Genomic DNA, 13,782 nt, shown 5'->3' with positions numbered 1-13,782 from the left:
CTGGTCTATAATTTCCTGCTTTCTCTCTCCCACCTTTCTTAAAAAGTGGTACAACATTAGCCACCCTCCAATCCGCAGGAACTAATCCCGAATCTATCGAACTCTGGAAAATAATCACCAACGCATCCACGATTTCTAGAGCCACCTCCTTCAGTACCCTGGGATGTAGACCATCAGGCCCCGGGGACTTATCAGCCTTCAGACCTAACAGTCTCTCCAACACCAATTCCTGGCAAATATAAATTCCCTTAAGTTCAGGTCCTTCAGCCACTGTTACCTCTGGGAGATCGCTTGTGTCTTCTCCAGTGAACACAGATCTGAAGTACCAATTCAATTCTTCTGCCATTTCTTTGTTCCCTGTAATATATTCCTCTGTTTCTGTCTTCAAGGGCCCAATTTTAGTCCCCAGTGGCTTCCACTACTTTTCCTGCTCCTGGTAAAATACTAGCGATGGCAGTTCATTCATGCTTTTGCAATCCACCTCCAACTCCCAACTTGTCCCCAAAGCTCCTGAAACACCCCCACCATACGATTACAGCACAGGAGGAGGCCATTCATCATGTCTATGGCAGCTCTCCACAAAAGCGCTCAACTACTTCCATTCTCCTACCTTGCCTCCTTTAGCTTGTCCCACCAGTTAATTATTCATTTCTCCACTAAAAAGGTCATAGTTGAGTGCACCTCGAACAAATCCTCAGGCAGTGCATTCCAGATCCTGACTACATCAAACAGGATTTCTTCAATGCTTCATTGCTTGTTTTCTTCAGTTTCGCCCCATCTATTGTGTCCAGACCCTTCATGAGTTTTGGAATATTGGAATATGAATGCAAATGCATGGGTATACCAGAACTTTCAAGTCCTCTTCCACACCACACACTATCCTAACCTGAAACTATATTGCCATTCATTCATTCATTGTCACAGGATTAAAATCCGAGAGCTCACTTCCTGGCAGCACTGTGACCATATCTGCACTACATGGACTATGTTAACTCACCACTACCCTCTCAAGATCATTAGAGATGGGCAACAAATGCTGGTTTTGCTTGTCCACAATTCATGAAAGGATTTTTTAAAAGGTCATGTTAGAAGCCATACCTGTGTTTTGTCATAGCTTCCCAGTTTGCTTGTCTGACTGACCTAGGGTCTAAAGTGGCTTTATTAATCACTTTCTCAAAATACCCTTTCACCTTCAATGATTTGTGGTGAATATACCCCCCCCCCCCGTATCGTATTCCCCTTCAGAACTGTACACACTCTGTTTTATATTGCCAACCACGTCCTTCACACCAAATTAAGTCACTTGGCATATTTCTCATTAAATTGCACCTGCCACTTGTCAATCCCCATTCCAACAGCCTGAATAAGTCCTCTTAAGATTTGTTACTATTCTCCCCATAGTTTAGTAAAGTTTGAAATTGTACTCTGTGCACTGAAGTCTGGCTCATATATATATATATATATATAAAATATTTTAAAAAGCAGGAGTCCTAACACAGACCACAAAGAACTTCAATATATACCTTCCTCGAGTCCAAAGTCTGTATACCACAATTCTCTATTGCCTATTAATAGGCAATTCTCTATTGCCTATTCTCTATTGCCTATAACAGCACTGCAACTTTCTAATTGTGCGGCCTGCAAGGACCACGTGCAACAGTGACTTCCAGAACTGGAAGCAATGCATGGCAATGGTTGGAGCAGCTGTATACCTTTATTGGGAACATTGATCTATAGGGCCCCTAACAGTAGCTGTTCCGTAGAAGACAAAATATATCAGAGATAGTAAAGGCATACAAGAAAGGTAGTGTATTAATCATGGGTGATTTCAATCTTCATAGAGTCATAGAGATGTACAGGATGGAAACAGACCCTTCGGTCTAACTCGTCCATGCCGACCAGATATCCCAACCTAATCTAGTCCCACTTGCCAGCATTTGGCCCACATCCTCTAAACCCTTCCTATTCATATACCTATCCAGATGTCTTTTAACTGCTATAATTGTACCAGCCTCCACCACTTCCTCTGGCAGTTCATTCCGTACATACACCACCCTCTGCATGAAAAGGTTCACCCTAAATCTATGCCCTGTAGTTCTGGACTCCTTCACCCACAGGGAAAAGATTTTGTCTACTTTGCCTATCTATGCCTCTCATGATTTCATAAACCTCTATAAGCTCACCTCCTACACTCCAGGGAAAATAGCCCAAGCCTATTCAGCCTCTCCCTATAGCTCAAATCCTTCAACCCTGGCAACCCTGTAGATCTTTTCTGAACCCTTTCAAGCTTCACAACATCCTTCCAATAGAAAGGAGGCCAGAACTGCACATAATATTCCGAAAGTGGCCTAACCAATGTCCTATACAGCTGTGACATGACTTCACAATTCCCATACTCAATGCTCTGAAATGTCCTGTACAGCCACAACATGACCTCCCAACTCCTATCCTCAATGCACTGACCAATAAAGGAAAGCATACCAGACACCTTCTTCACTATCCTATCTACCTCAACTCCATTTTCAAGGAATTGTGAACCTGCACTCTCTTTGTTCAGCAACACTCCCCAGGACCTTACCATTGAGTGTACACAGAACGACCTCGGTTATCTGAACATCAATTATCCAAATTTTGGATTTTCCAAACAAGATCTCAAGGTCCCGTAAAAATGTTACATCAAAGAGGTGTTACCGACAATGGTGCGACGATCGCATCTTTTGTTTGAACTGCATGAAGGTGGAAGGAATCATTGAGAAAATGAATTCCATAAAGAAATAGTGGATTGATTATGCATCTCATGCTTCTGAAAATGCTTTGATTGTGGAGGAAAAGGAAGACCTCTGTGAATGTTTTATATACTTGCTTTTTTTTAATAAAACACATTTGAACTTATTCTGCTGTAACTACCACAGTGGTTTATTGGAGACATGATATGGACAGGGAATTGAAATGACAGACATTAAAATAATGCCTCAGGAAAGAAAACTAACCAGCTGTATATTACAGGAAGCATGACACTGATTCACAGCTTTTAACTTGACCGAGTACAGCTCTTAGCCATCCTCTCAACACGTCTCTTCTTCCTCAGTCAGCTGAGGAAATTTGGCATGATGGCAAATACCCTTGCCAACTTTTATAGGTGCGCCATTGAGAGTATTCTGTCTGGATGTATTACTACCTGGTATGGCAACTGTAACATTCAAGATCGGAGAAGGTTACAAAGAGTGGTGAACTCGGCCCAATCACAAAGGCCAACTCCTATCCATAGGATCCATCTACCAGGCCCACTGTCAAGGAGAGGCCGCCAGCATTCTCAAAGATCCATCCCACCCTGGCAAAGTTTTTCTACAACCTCTACCATCAGGGAGAAGTTACAGAAGCCTGAACACACGCACCACCCGGTTTCATAACAGTTTCTACCTTACTGTTGTTAGAATACTGAATGGACTCACAAACTCTTAACATTCGGCTGTACCTGTGTTTTTGTTTTTACCGCTGTTTACCTATTATTTAGTTATTTATGCTACTTAACTATGAGATCTGCCTGTAGTGTTTACAAGACAAAGCATTTTACTGTGCCGTAGTACATGTGGCAATAAATTCAATTCAATTCCTCCAATTAACAAGTTGCCAAGTCCAATTGCTTCTGAATCTCAATTGGTAGAATAATACATCCTGTACGAAGGGAAGGGTCATGTTGCATTGAAAACACAGGAGAGCCTCAACAGCAAGGTCTGATCCACAAAACAGCTTCAGTATTGAGAATAAAAATATAATAGCGCAGCTGCTGAAGATCTGAAATAAAAAAAACTTTGACTCACGTCTAGAGATAGAGAAACAGAGTTATCATTTTGAGTCCAATGAGATCCTTTGAATAACGACTGGTGATATTTGTCTCTGGTAGTGTGTTCCCTGCTCAAACACTTCAAAGCACTAGGTCATAATACTGTACGTTCCTTTGTTTGCAATCAGTTCAGTTATCCGAACAAAATAGTCCCCACCTGTCTCGTTCAGATAATTGAGGTTGTTCTGTGAATCCTGCCCTGATCTGCCTTTCCAAAGTGCAGCACCTCGCATTTATCTAAATTAAACGTCATCTGCCACTCCACAGCCCATTGGCCCATCTGATCAAGATCCCATTGCTCTCTGAGGTAACCTTCTTCACTGTCCACTACACCTCCAGTTTTGGTGTCATCTGCAAACTTACGAATTATACCTCCTATTTTCACTCCAAATCATTTATATAAATGATGAAAAGAAGTGGACACAGCACCAATCCATGTGGCACACCACTGGTCACAGGCCTCCAATCTTAAAGGCAACCCTCTATTACCCCCCTCTTCTACCTTCAAGTCAGTTCTGTATCCAAATGGCTAGTTCTCCCTGTATTCCATGAGATCTAACATTGCTAACCAGTCTATCATGAGGAACCTTGTTGGACACCTTACTGAAGTCCACATAGATTACATCGACCACACTGCCCTCATTAATCCTCTTTTTTACTTTTTCAAAAAACTCAATCAAGTTTGTGAAACATGATTTCCCACGTACAAAAAAAAAATCAGTGCTACCTTTCCAAATACATGCAAATCCTGTCCCGCAGGATTCCCTCCAACAACTTGCCCACCACCGATGTCAGGCTCACCAGTCTATAGTTCCCCGGCTAGTCCTTACCACCTGTTTTAAACAGTGGCACATTAGCCAACCTCCAGTCTTCCAACACCTCACCTGTGACTATTGATGACACAAATATCTGAGCAAGGGGCCCAGCAACTTCTTCCCTAACTTCCCACAGAGTTCTAGGGTACCCTTGATCAGTTCCTGGGGATTTATCCACCTTTATGTGTTTTAAGACATCCAGCACCTCCTCTTCTGTAATATGGATATTTTTCAAGATGTCACCATCCATTTCCTCACATTGTGTATCTTGCATTTCCTTCTCCACAGTAAACACTGGTGCAAAATACTTGTTTAGTGAAAAAAATCAGACTAGCAGAGCCACAAGTAAGAATTCATAGAGTGTATTCGAGTCTGTTTCCTCCCACAGCTGAGGGCCACACTCTCTCAGAATTGCAAAGGACCTACTCTGTACTACATCCTCAGGAGAATTCATACTCTCAACAAACAGTATTTCAACTCCATCTCAAACATCAAAAACTGTAAGTACAACAAACTTTTATCTACCCACCTCCATAACCAGCACTCCTCAAACATTCCAGAAGATTCCCCCGGCCTCTGGAACTTCTCGGACGCCATTAACCATGCGGCTGATGCAGCTGCCACCCCCACGCTGATTGATGATGTCACTTCTGCCCCCATCATGGCCACTCCCACAGCCACTTCCGCCTCTCACAATTCCTCATGCATCACACGTGACATCACTTCTGCCCCTCACATCATCGCTGATGTCACACGCTCAGTGACTTCCGCCACCCCTACTGCCCTGTATGCCACCACTTCCGCCCCCACCAATGCCACTCACCTGCATTCTGCTGATACGCCCCCCACAGATCCCACTGTCACTATCCCCCCCCCTAGAACCCTGAAAGGAATACTACCCCTGCTCATGACTCCACCCCCATTCCCCCCACCATCACACCCACTCCAGTTACTGGCTCCACCTCCACTCCCATCTCCACACCCACACCAGATCCCAGCTCCCAGCCCTGCCAGCTTTTCACCATCCCTCCAGACCTCCCCCTCACTGAGGACAAACGATCAGTCCTCAGCAAAGGACTCACCTTCATCCCCCTCCGTCCACGCATCAATGAATTTAATACACGCCGTGACTTCGAACACTTCTTCCGCCGCCTCCGCCTCCGAGCTTACTTTCACAAACAGGACTCCCGCCCACCTTCCGAGGATCCCTTCGCCCTCCTCCAACACACTGCATCCACCTGGACACCCTGTGCTGGCCTATTACCTGCCCTCAACCTCTTCATTTCCAACTGCCGCCGGGACATTAACCGCCTCAACCTGTCTACCCCCCTCCCCCACTCCAACCTCTCACCCTCACAATGAGCAGCCCTCCAATCCCTCTGCTCCAATCCCGACCTCATCATCAAGCCAGCAGATAAAGGTGGCGCAATGGTAGTCTGGCACACTGACCTCTACACCGCTGAAGGCAAACGCCAACTCGAGGACACCTCTTCCTACCGCCCCTTCAACCATGACCCCACCCCCATCACCAAACCATCATCTCCCAGACCATGCAGAACCTCATCACCTCAGGAGATCTCCCACCCAAGCTTTCAACCTCATAGTCCGGGAACCCCGCACTGCCCGGTTCTATCTCCTTCCCAAGATCCACAAGCCTGACCACCCTGGCCGACCCATTGTCTCAGCATGTTCCTGCCCCACTCAACTCATTTCTACCTACCTCGACACTGTCCTATCACCCCTAGTCCAGGAACTCCCCACATATGTTCGAGACACCACCCATGCCCTCTACCTCCTCCAAGACTTCCGTTTCCCCAGCCCGCATTGACTCATCTTCACCATGGATATCCAATCCCTCTACACCTCCATCCGCCATGACCAGGGCCTCCAAGCCCTCCGTGTTTTCCTCTCCAGACGTTCCCAACAGTACCCTTCCACCAACACTCATTCGTTTGGCCGAACTGGTCCTCACCCTTAACAATTTCTCCTTCGAATCCTCCCACTTCCTCCAGACCAAAGGGGTAGCCATGGGCACACGTATGGGCCCCAGCTATGCCTGTCTCTTTGTTGGCTACGTAGAACAGTTGATCTTCTGTAATTACACCGGCACCACTCCCCACCTCTTCCTCCGCTACATTGATGACTGCATTGGCGCCACCTCGTGCTCCCGCGAGGAGGTTGAGCAATTCATCAACTTCACCAACACATTCCACCCTGACCTTAAATTTACCAGGACCATCTCTGACACCTCCCTCCCCTTTCTGGACCTCTCCATCTCCATTAATGACGACCGACTTGACACTGACATTTTTTACAAACCCACCGACTCCCACAGCTACCTGGATTACACCTCTTCCCACCCTACCTCTTGCAGAAATGCCATCCCGTATTCCTAATTCCTCCGCTTCCGCCATATCTGCTCCCAGGAGGACCAGTTCCACCACAGAACACATCAGATTTCCGCCACCTCCAAAAAGACCCCACCACCAGGGATATATTTCCCTCCCCATCCCTTTCCGCCTTCCGCAAAGACCGTTCCCTCCGTGACTACCTGGTCAGGTCCACGCCTCCCTACAACCCACCCTCCCATCCTGGCACCTTCCCCTGCCACCGCAGGAATTGCAAAACCTGCGCCTACACCTCCTCCCTCACCTCCATCCAAGGCCCTAAAGGAGCCTTCCACATCCATCAAAGTTTTACCTGCACATCCACCAATATCATTTATTGTATCCGTTGCTCCCAATGCGGTCTCCTCTACATTGGGGAGACTGGATGCCTCCTAGCAGAGCGCTTTAGGGAACGTCTCCGGGACACCCGCACCAATCAACCACACCGCCCTGTGGCCCAACATTTCAACTCCCCTTCCCACTCTGCTGAGGACATGGAGGTCCTGGGCCTCCTTCACCGCCGCTCCCTCACCACTAGACACCTGGAGGAAGAATGCCTCATCTTCCGCCTCGGAACACTTCAACCCCAGGGCATCAATGTGGACTTCAACAGTTTCCTCATTTCTGGTTCCCCCACCTCACCCTAGTTCCAAACTTCCAGTTCAGCACTGTCCCCATGACTTGTGCTCCCTGCCTATCTTCTTTTCCACCTATCCACTCCACCCTCCTCCCTGACCTATCACCTTCATCCCCTCCCCCATTCACCTATTGTACTCTATGCTACTCTCTCCCCACCCCCACCCTCCTCTAGCTTATCTCTCCACGCTTCAGGCTCTCTGCCTTTATTCCTGATGAAGGGCTTTTGTCCGAAATGTCGATTTTACTGCTCCTCAGATGCTGCCTGAACCGCTGTGCTCTTCCAGCACCACTAATCCAGAGTCTGTACTCCATAGAGTTTGGAAGAATGAAAGACAACCTTATTGAAACATACTATTTGCTTATGGGACTTGACATAGTAGGTGGGCAGAACTGTAGGACAGACGATGAAAAGAGGGCACAATCTCAGAGTATAGCAAATCTGTGGAATTTCTTACCACAGAGGACTGTCAGGCTGAGTTATTAAGTATGTTCAAGGCTGAGATAGACAGATTTTAATCAGCAAGTAAATCAAGGATTATGGGGACAGAGCAGGAGAGTGGAGTTGAGGATTATCAGATCAACCATGATCTCATTGAATGCAATCTTAATAGACTGGATGGCCTATGCTGTTTCTACATTTTAAGGACTTTTGGGACATATTGCTGTTTGACAGTCAAGAATCACCTAACTGGTCAATGATTTTGTCCCCAAGTTAAAGATGGAGTGCAAGGCTGGACTTTCAGAACAGCAGAAAGATAAAATTTGATTTCTGAAGAATGTGAAAGCTACAGGAATATATTCACTCGAAGGCTAACAACCTCATTCACTGCAAACAAAACGCCGAGTGGCCAAACCGTGTATTTCACAGCACAAGCTTACATCACAGAATGATGTTAAAAATACAGACATCGGAATTTTGAAATGGCAAATAAAACTGGCGCTCAACAGTGATGACAAAACAATACGTCAAGCGTGGATGAGCTATGGTTTAAATAATAGAGATTCTGGACATCTTAAAACAAAATAGGCTTAACTCAGGTGAACCATTACTACAAGTTGGTAACGCTGGATTCGTTCATCCACGGGTCCCTTTGTCTACTGCTAACATTGTTACATGGTTCCTGAAAAACACCTTTTTGAATTCAGTGATCCGGGCAGTCCTCAGTGACCTTCCGCACTAGGGAAGGTGGGTGTTGTAGGGGTCCCAGACCTGTGCAAAGCTTGTGGAGCCTCACAGCTTTCAACCTGGCCGCAAAATGAATGAGCTGTGCCAGTGAAAACGCCGGCACCCCGGGGCAGCCCGTATGTGCAAGCCGTCACGTCGCAAGCTGTTCACATATGCAGGACGAAACTTTTCTGAGTTCACTTGAGTCTGTGTTCAAGGGAGAAGATTATGATTAAGGCTGACTCACAGGCTCTTCGCTGGAGAGTACGGACGGTGGGGTTTCTCCACCAGGAGCAGCTCCGAACCGAGGGAGGCAAAATCTTGAAGAAACTCGCCATCTCTGTGTCTATCTATCTGTGTGTGTGAACAGAGGCTGTAATGTGGGAGCAGGAAGAATCCAATACGTAAGCTGCGTGAAGGCGGCCCATAACGTGCTCTGGGTGCAGCTGAAACAAGCTTTGTGAGTGAGAGCCACAAAGTCACAGTAGTTCCCATTTACCCAAACATCAGCATCTTCCAAATTTCAGAAGCAGGACCTGGGGGCATTGCCCAGTCGATTATTACCAGAATCATGAAATGAGGGAAGGTTTAAAATCTACAATTTGAAATGAATGATGACGTGCTCCCAACTGCCTGATGAGGCAGGAAAACGACTTTTCACAATGACTGTCTCATTCGGTTGAATTTTTTTTTCCCGAATTGCCTTTATTGAAAGATACTTTGTATAAACGGAGACAGTATTTCAAACGATGCAAACAAAATGTGATGGAGGGGAAACCCAGTGGGTCTGGCAGCATCTGTGGAAAGAATGAACAGTTAATGTTGCAAGTCTGATCTGACTCTTTGGGACTCTTTCAAAAGTCACATTGGACTCAAAATATTTAACTACGTCTTTTATCTCCATAGATGCTACTCAGTTTCTCTGGCGTTTTGTTATTCTTTTAATTTCAGATTTCCAGTAGCTGCAAAACTTTGCTTGTATTCGAATGTTTCAAGCAAAGGGAAGACGCTTCCCAGGAAAACTTCCAAACATTTCTGCTGGCAAAGCTCAGCTCCACGTTTAAGGGAGGCCGAATGCCACACCATGTCTCCAGGAGATGTCCTCAGACAGACACAGGAAGTAGTCGGTTGAGGAGAATGCCTGTCGACAATAATCCGTGCTATGGACCTGAGGGAATGTAAATCAAAATCCATAACATGATTGATGTTTATTCTTGAAGAGGGTTATAATTGTCATATTCTTGCAGTTGACAGCAAGGGAGTGAGTAGAGTTTCTTGGCTCCCAAATCCCTAGGATCAGTTTGTGAAGTTTTGATGTGAGCATAAGCCAACCCGGTTTGATCTCAGCTGGAACGCCACCACAGCTGCAGGCTTTGTTGTTTTCTGTCATTTAGTTGTTTGTCGCAACTCTCTGATCCATGATCATGGATTCAACTGTGGGGTATTGAGGGATAGCCCAGAGACTATCAGTTGGCACGGCAGATTCAATGTTGAAAAGTTGTTGAAAATATCCTTTCTACCATTTACAGATGGCATTATCAGCTTTAAGAAAAAGAAACACTATCTTGTGAACAATGGAGATATTATCCATTTGATCTTAGTCTTTTTTAAAGATTAAATCATGGAATTTGGGCATCAATAGCTGACCAGCATTTAATGCCCATAGCTAGTTCTCCTTGAGATGGTGGCGGTGAGCTTCCTTCTAGAACCACTGCAGTCTGTTTGGTATATGTGCACCCAGCATTCTGACCCAGTGATACTTAAGGAGCGATAATATATTTACAAGTCATGATAGTGCACAGCTTGGACGAGAACTTAGTAGGTTATGATGTTCCCATGTATCTGCCACCCTTGACCAACTAGATAATTTGTGGGTTTGGAAACTGCTGTCCAAAGACCATTGATTAATTTCTGCAGTGCATCCTGAAAATAGTACATCCTGCTGCTACTGAATGTTAGTGGTGGATGGACTGAATATTCTGTGGTGCTAATCAAGCAAGCTGCCTTGTCCTGGCTGGTATCAAACATCTTGAATGTTATTGGAGCTGCAGTCATCCAGGCAAGTGGGAAGTACTGTATTCCATCACACCCCTGACTCAGGAGATGAATTACTTGCTGCATGGTTTCTTGCTTCTGCCTTTCGCCTGTCGCTACAATATTTATATGGCTAGTCCAGTTCAGATTCTAGTCAGTGATACCTCGTCAGGATAAAAAATAAGAACAGGAGTAGGCCATTCTGCCCCTCCAGTCTATTCCATTATTCAGCAGGATAATGGGTGATCTGGCATGCCTTAGGTCTACTTTCCTGCATTTCCCTCACAACCCTTGATTCTCCTACTGAACAAAAATCTATTTATTGTTTACAGTGGGGAATTCAGCAATGGCAATTCCATTGAATCTCAAAAGCTGATGGTCAGATGGTCTTATTGGAAAAGGACAGCCCCATGTAGCATGTTACTTGCCGCTTGTCAGCTTAAACCTAGATATTGTTCATTCTGAATGTGAACATGGATTGCTTCAATATCTGAGTGATTGTGAATGATGCTGAACATTATGCTGTCTTTGGGCAATATTCTCATTTAGAGTCATAGAGATGTACAGCATGGAAACAGATCCTTTGGTCCAACCTGTCCAAGCCGACTAGATATCCCAACCCAATCTAGTCCCACCTGTCAGCACCCGGCCCATATCCCTCCAAACCCTTCCTATTCATATACCCATCCAAATGCCTTTTAAATGTTGCAATTGTATCAGCCTCCACAACTTCCTCTGGCAGCTCATTCCATACTCATACCACCCTCTGTGTGAAAAAGTTGCCCCTTAGGTCTCTTTTATGTCTTTCTCCTCTCACCCTAAACCTATGCCCTTTAGTTCTGGATTCCCCCACCCAGGGAAAAGACTTTACCTATTTATCCTATCCATGCCCCTCATAATTTTGTAAACCTCGATAAGATCACCCCTCAGCCTCCGACGCTCCAGGGAAAACAGCTCCAGCCTGTTCAGCCTCTCCCTATAGTTCAAATCCTCCAACCCTGGCAACATCCTTGTAAATCTTTTCTGAACCCTTTCAAGTTTCACAACATCTTTCCAATAGGAAGGAGACCAGAATTGCACACAATATTCCAACAGTGGCCTAACCAATGTCCTGTACAACCACAACATGACCTCCCAGCTCCTGTACTCAATACTCTGACCAATAAAGGAAAGCATACCAAATGCCTTCTTCATTATCCTATCTACCTGCGACTCCACTTTCAAGGAGCTATGAAGCTGCACTCCAAGGTCTCTTTGTTCAGCAATACTCTCTAGGACCTTACCATTAAGTGTATAAGTCCTGTTAAGATTTGCTTTCCCAAAATGCAGCACCTCGCAGTTATCTGAATTAAACTCCATCTGCCACTTCTCAGCCCATTGGCCCATCTGGTCCAGATCCTGTTGTAATCTGAGGTAACCCTCTTCAACGTCCACTACACCTCCAATTTTGGTATCATCTGCAAACTTATTAACTGTACCTCTTATGCTCACATCCAAATCATTTTTGTAAATGAGAAAAAGTAGAGGACCCAGCACTGATCCTTGTGGCACTCCACTGGTCACAGGCCTCCAGTCTGAAAAGCAACCCTCCACCACCACACTCTGTCTTCTACCTTTGAACCAGTTCTGTATCCAAATGGCTAGTTCTCCATGATATCTAACCTTGCTAATCAGTCTCCGATGGGGAATCTTGTCGAACGCTTTACTGAAGTCCATATAGATCACCTCATCAATCCTCTTTGTTACTTCCTCAAAAAACTCAAGTTTGTGAGACATGATTTCCCATGCACAAAACCATGTTGACTATCCCTAATCAGTCCTTGCCTTTCCAAATGCATGTACATCCGGTCCCTCAGGATTCCCTCCAACAACTTGCCCACCACCGACGTCAGGCTCACTGGTCTGTAGTTCCCTGGCTTGTCCTTACCACCCTTCTTAAACAGTGGCACCACGTTAGCCAACCTCCAGTCTTCCGGCACCTCACCTGTGACTATCGATGATACAAATATCTCAGCAGAGGCCCAGCAATCACTTCCCTACCTTCCCACACGAGTTCTCAGGTACACCTGATCAGGTCCTGGGGATTATCCACCTTGATGCGTTTCAAGAGATCCAGCACTCCCTCCTCTGGAATCTGGACATTTTACAAGATGTCACCATCTATTTCCCTACAGTCTATATCTTCCATATCCTTTTCTACAGTAAATACTGATGCAAAATACTCATTTAGTATCTCCCCCATTTTCTGTGGCTCCACACAAAGGTCGCCTTGCTGATCTTTGAGGGGGTTAAAACGAGAACTGCAGATGCTGGAAACCCGAGTCTGGATTAGAGTGGTGCTGGAAAAGCACAGCAGGTCAGGCAGCATCCAAGGAGCAGGAAAATCGACGTTTCGGACAAAAGCCCTTCATCAGGAATAGAGGCAGGGGGCCTGCAGGATGGAGAGATAAATGAGAGGGGGTGGGGGTGGGAGAAAGTAGCATAGAGTACAATAGATGAATGGGGGTGGGGATGGAGTTGATAGGTCAGAAAACAGGGTGGGGGAAGGCAGCAAAGAGTATAATGGGTGAATGGGGGTGGGGATGAACGTGGTAGGTCAGAGAGGATGGTGTAGTGGATAGGTGGAAAGGAAGATAGGCAGGTCGGACAGGTCATGAGGACAGTGCTGAGCTGGAAGGTTGAAACTGCGGTAAGGTGGGGGGAGGGGAAATGAGGAAACTGGTGAAGTCCACATTGATGCCCTGGGGTTGAAGTGTTCCGAGGCGGAAGATGAGGCGTTCTTCCTCCAGGCGTCTAGTGGTGAGGGAGCGGCGGTGAAGGAGGCCCAGGACCTCCATGTCCTTGGCAGAGTGGGAGGGGGAGTTGAAATGTTGGGCGACAGTGCAGTGATCTTTGAGG

At 46.0% G+C, this 13,782-nt stretch overlaps 1 protein-coding gene across 1 annotated transcript in view; it reads right to left on the bottom strand.

Annotated features, from left to right (window-relative positions):
* Positions 1 to 9,441, bottom strand: part of LOC122558882 (isocitrate dehydrogenase [NADP], mitochondrial-like) — an 86,698-nt gene extending 77,257 nt beyond the window's left edge. Inside the window, exon 1 of the mRNA XM_043707791.2 lies at positions 9,098 to 9,441. Within this exon, the coding sequence (XP_043563726.1) occupies positions 9,098 to 9,188 (91 nt within the window). The 5' untranslated portion in view covers positions 9,189 to 9,441. The remainder of the gene's footprint in view (positions 1 to 9,097) is intronic.
* Positions 9,442 to 13,782: the final 4,341 nt, after the last annotated feature.

Source organism: Chiloscyllium plagiosum, unplaced genomic scaffold (assembly GCF_037043375.1).
Source record: "Chiloscyllium plagiosum isolate Xiang-an unplaced genomic scaffold, Cpla_swu_hap1 HiC_scaffold_2, whole genome shotgun sequence".
Lineage (NCBI taxonomy): Eukaryota > Metazoa > Chordata > Chondrichthyes > Orectolobiformes > Hemiscylliidae > Chiloscyllium > Chiloscyllium plagiosum.
The sequence above is the reverse complement of the archived record's forward strand: the minus strand, read 5'-3'. Positions and strand labels throughout refer to the sequence as shown.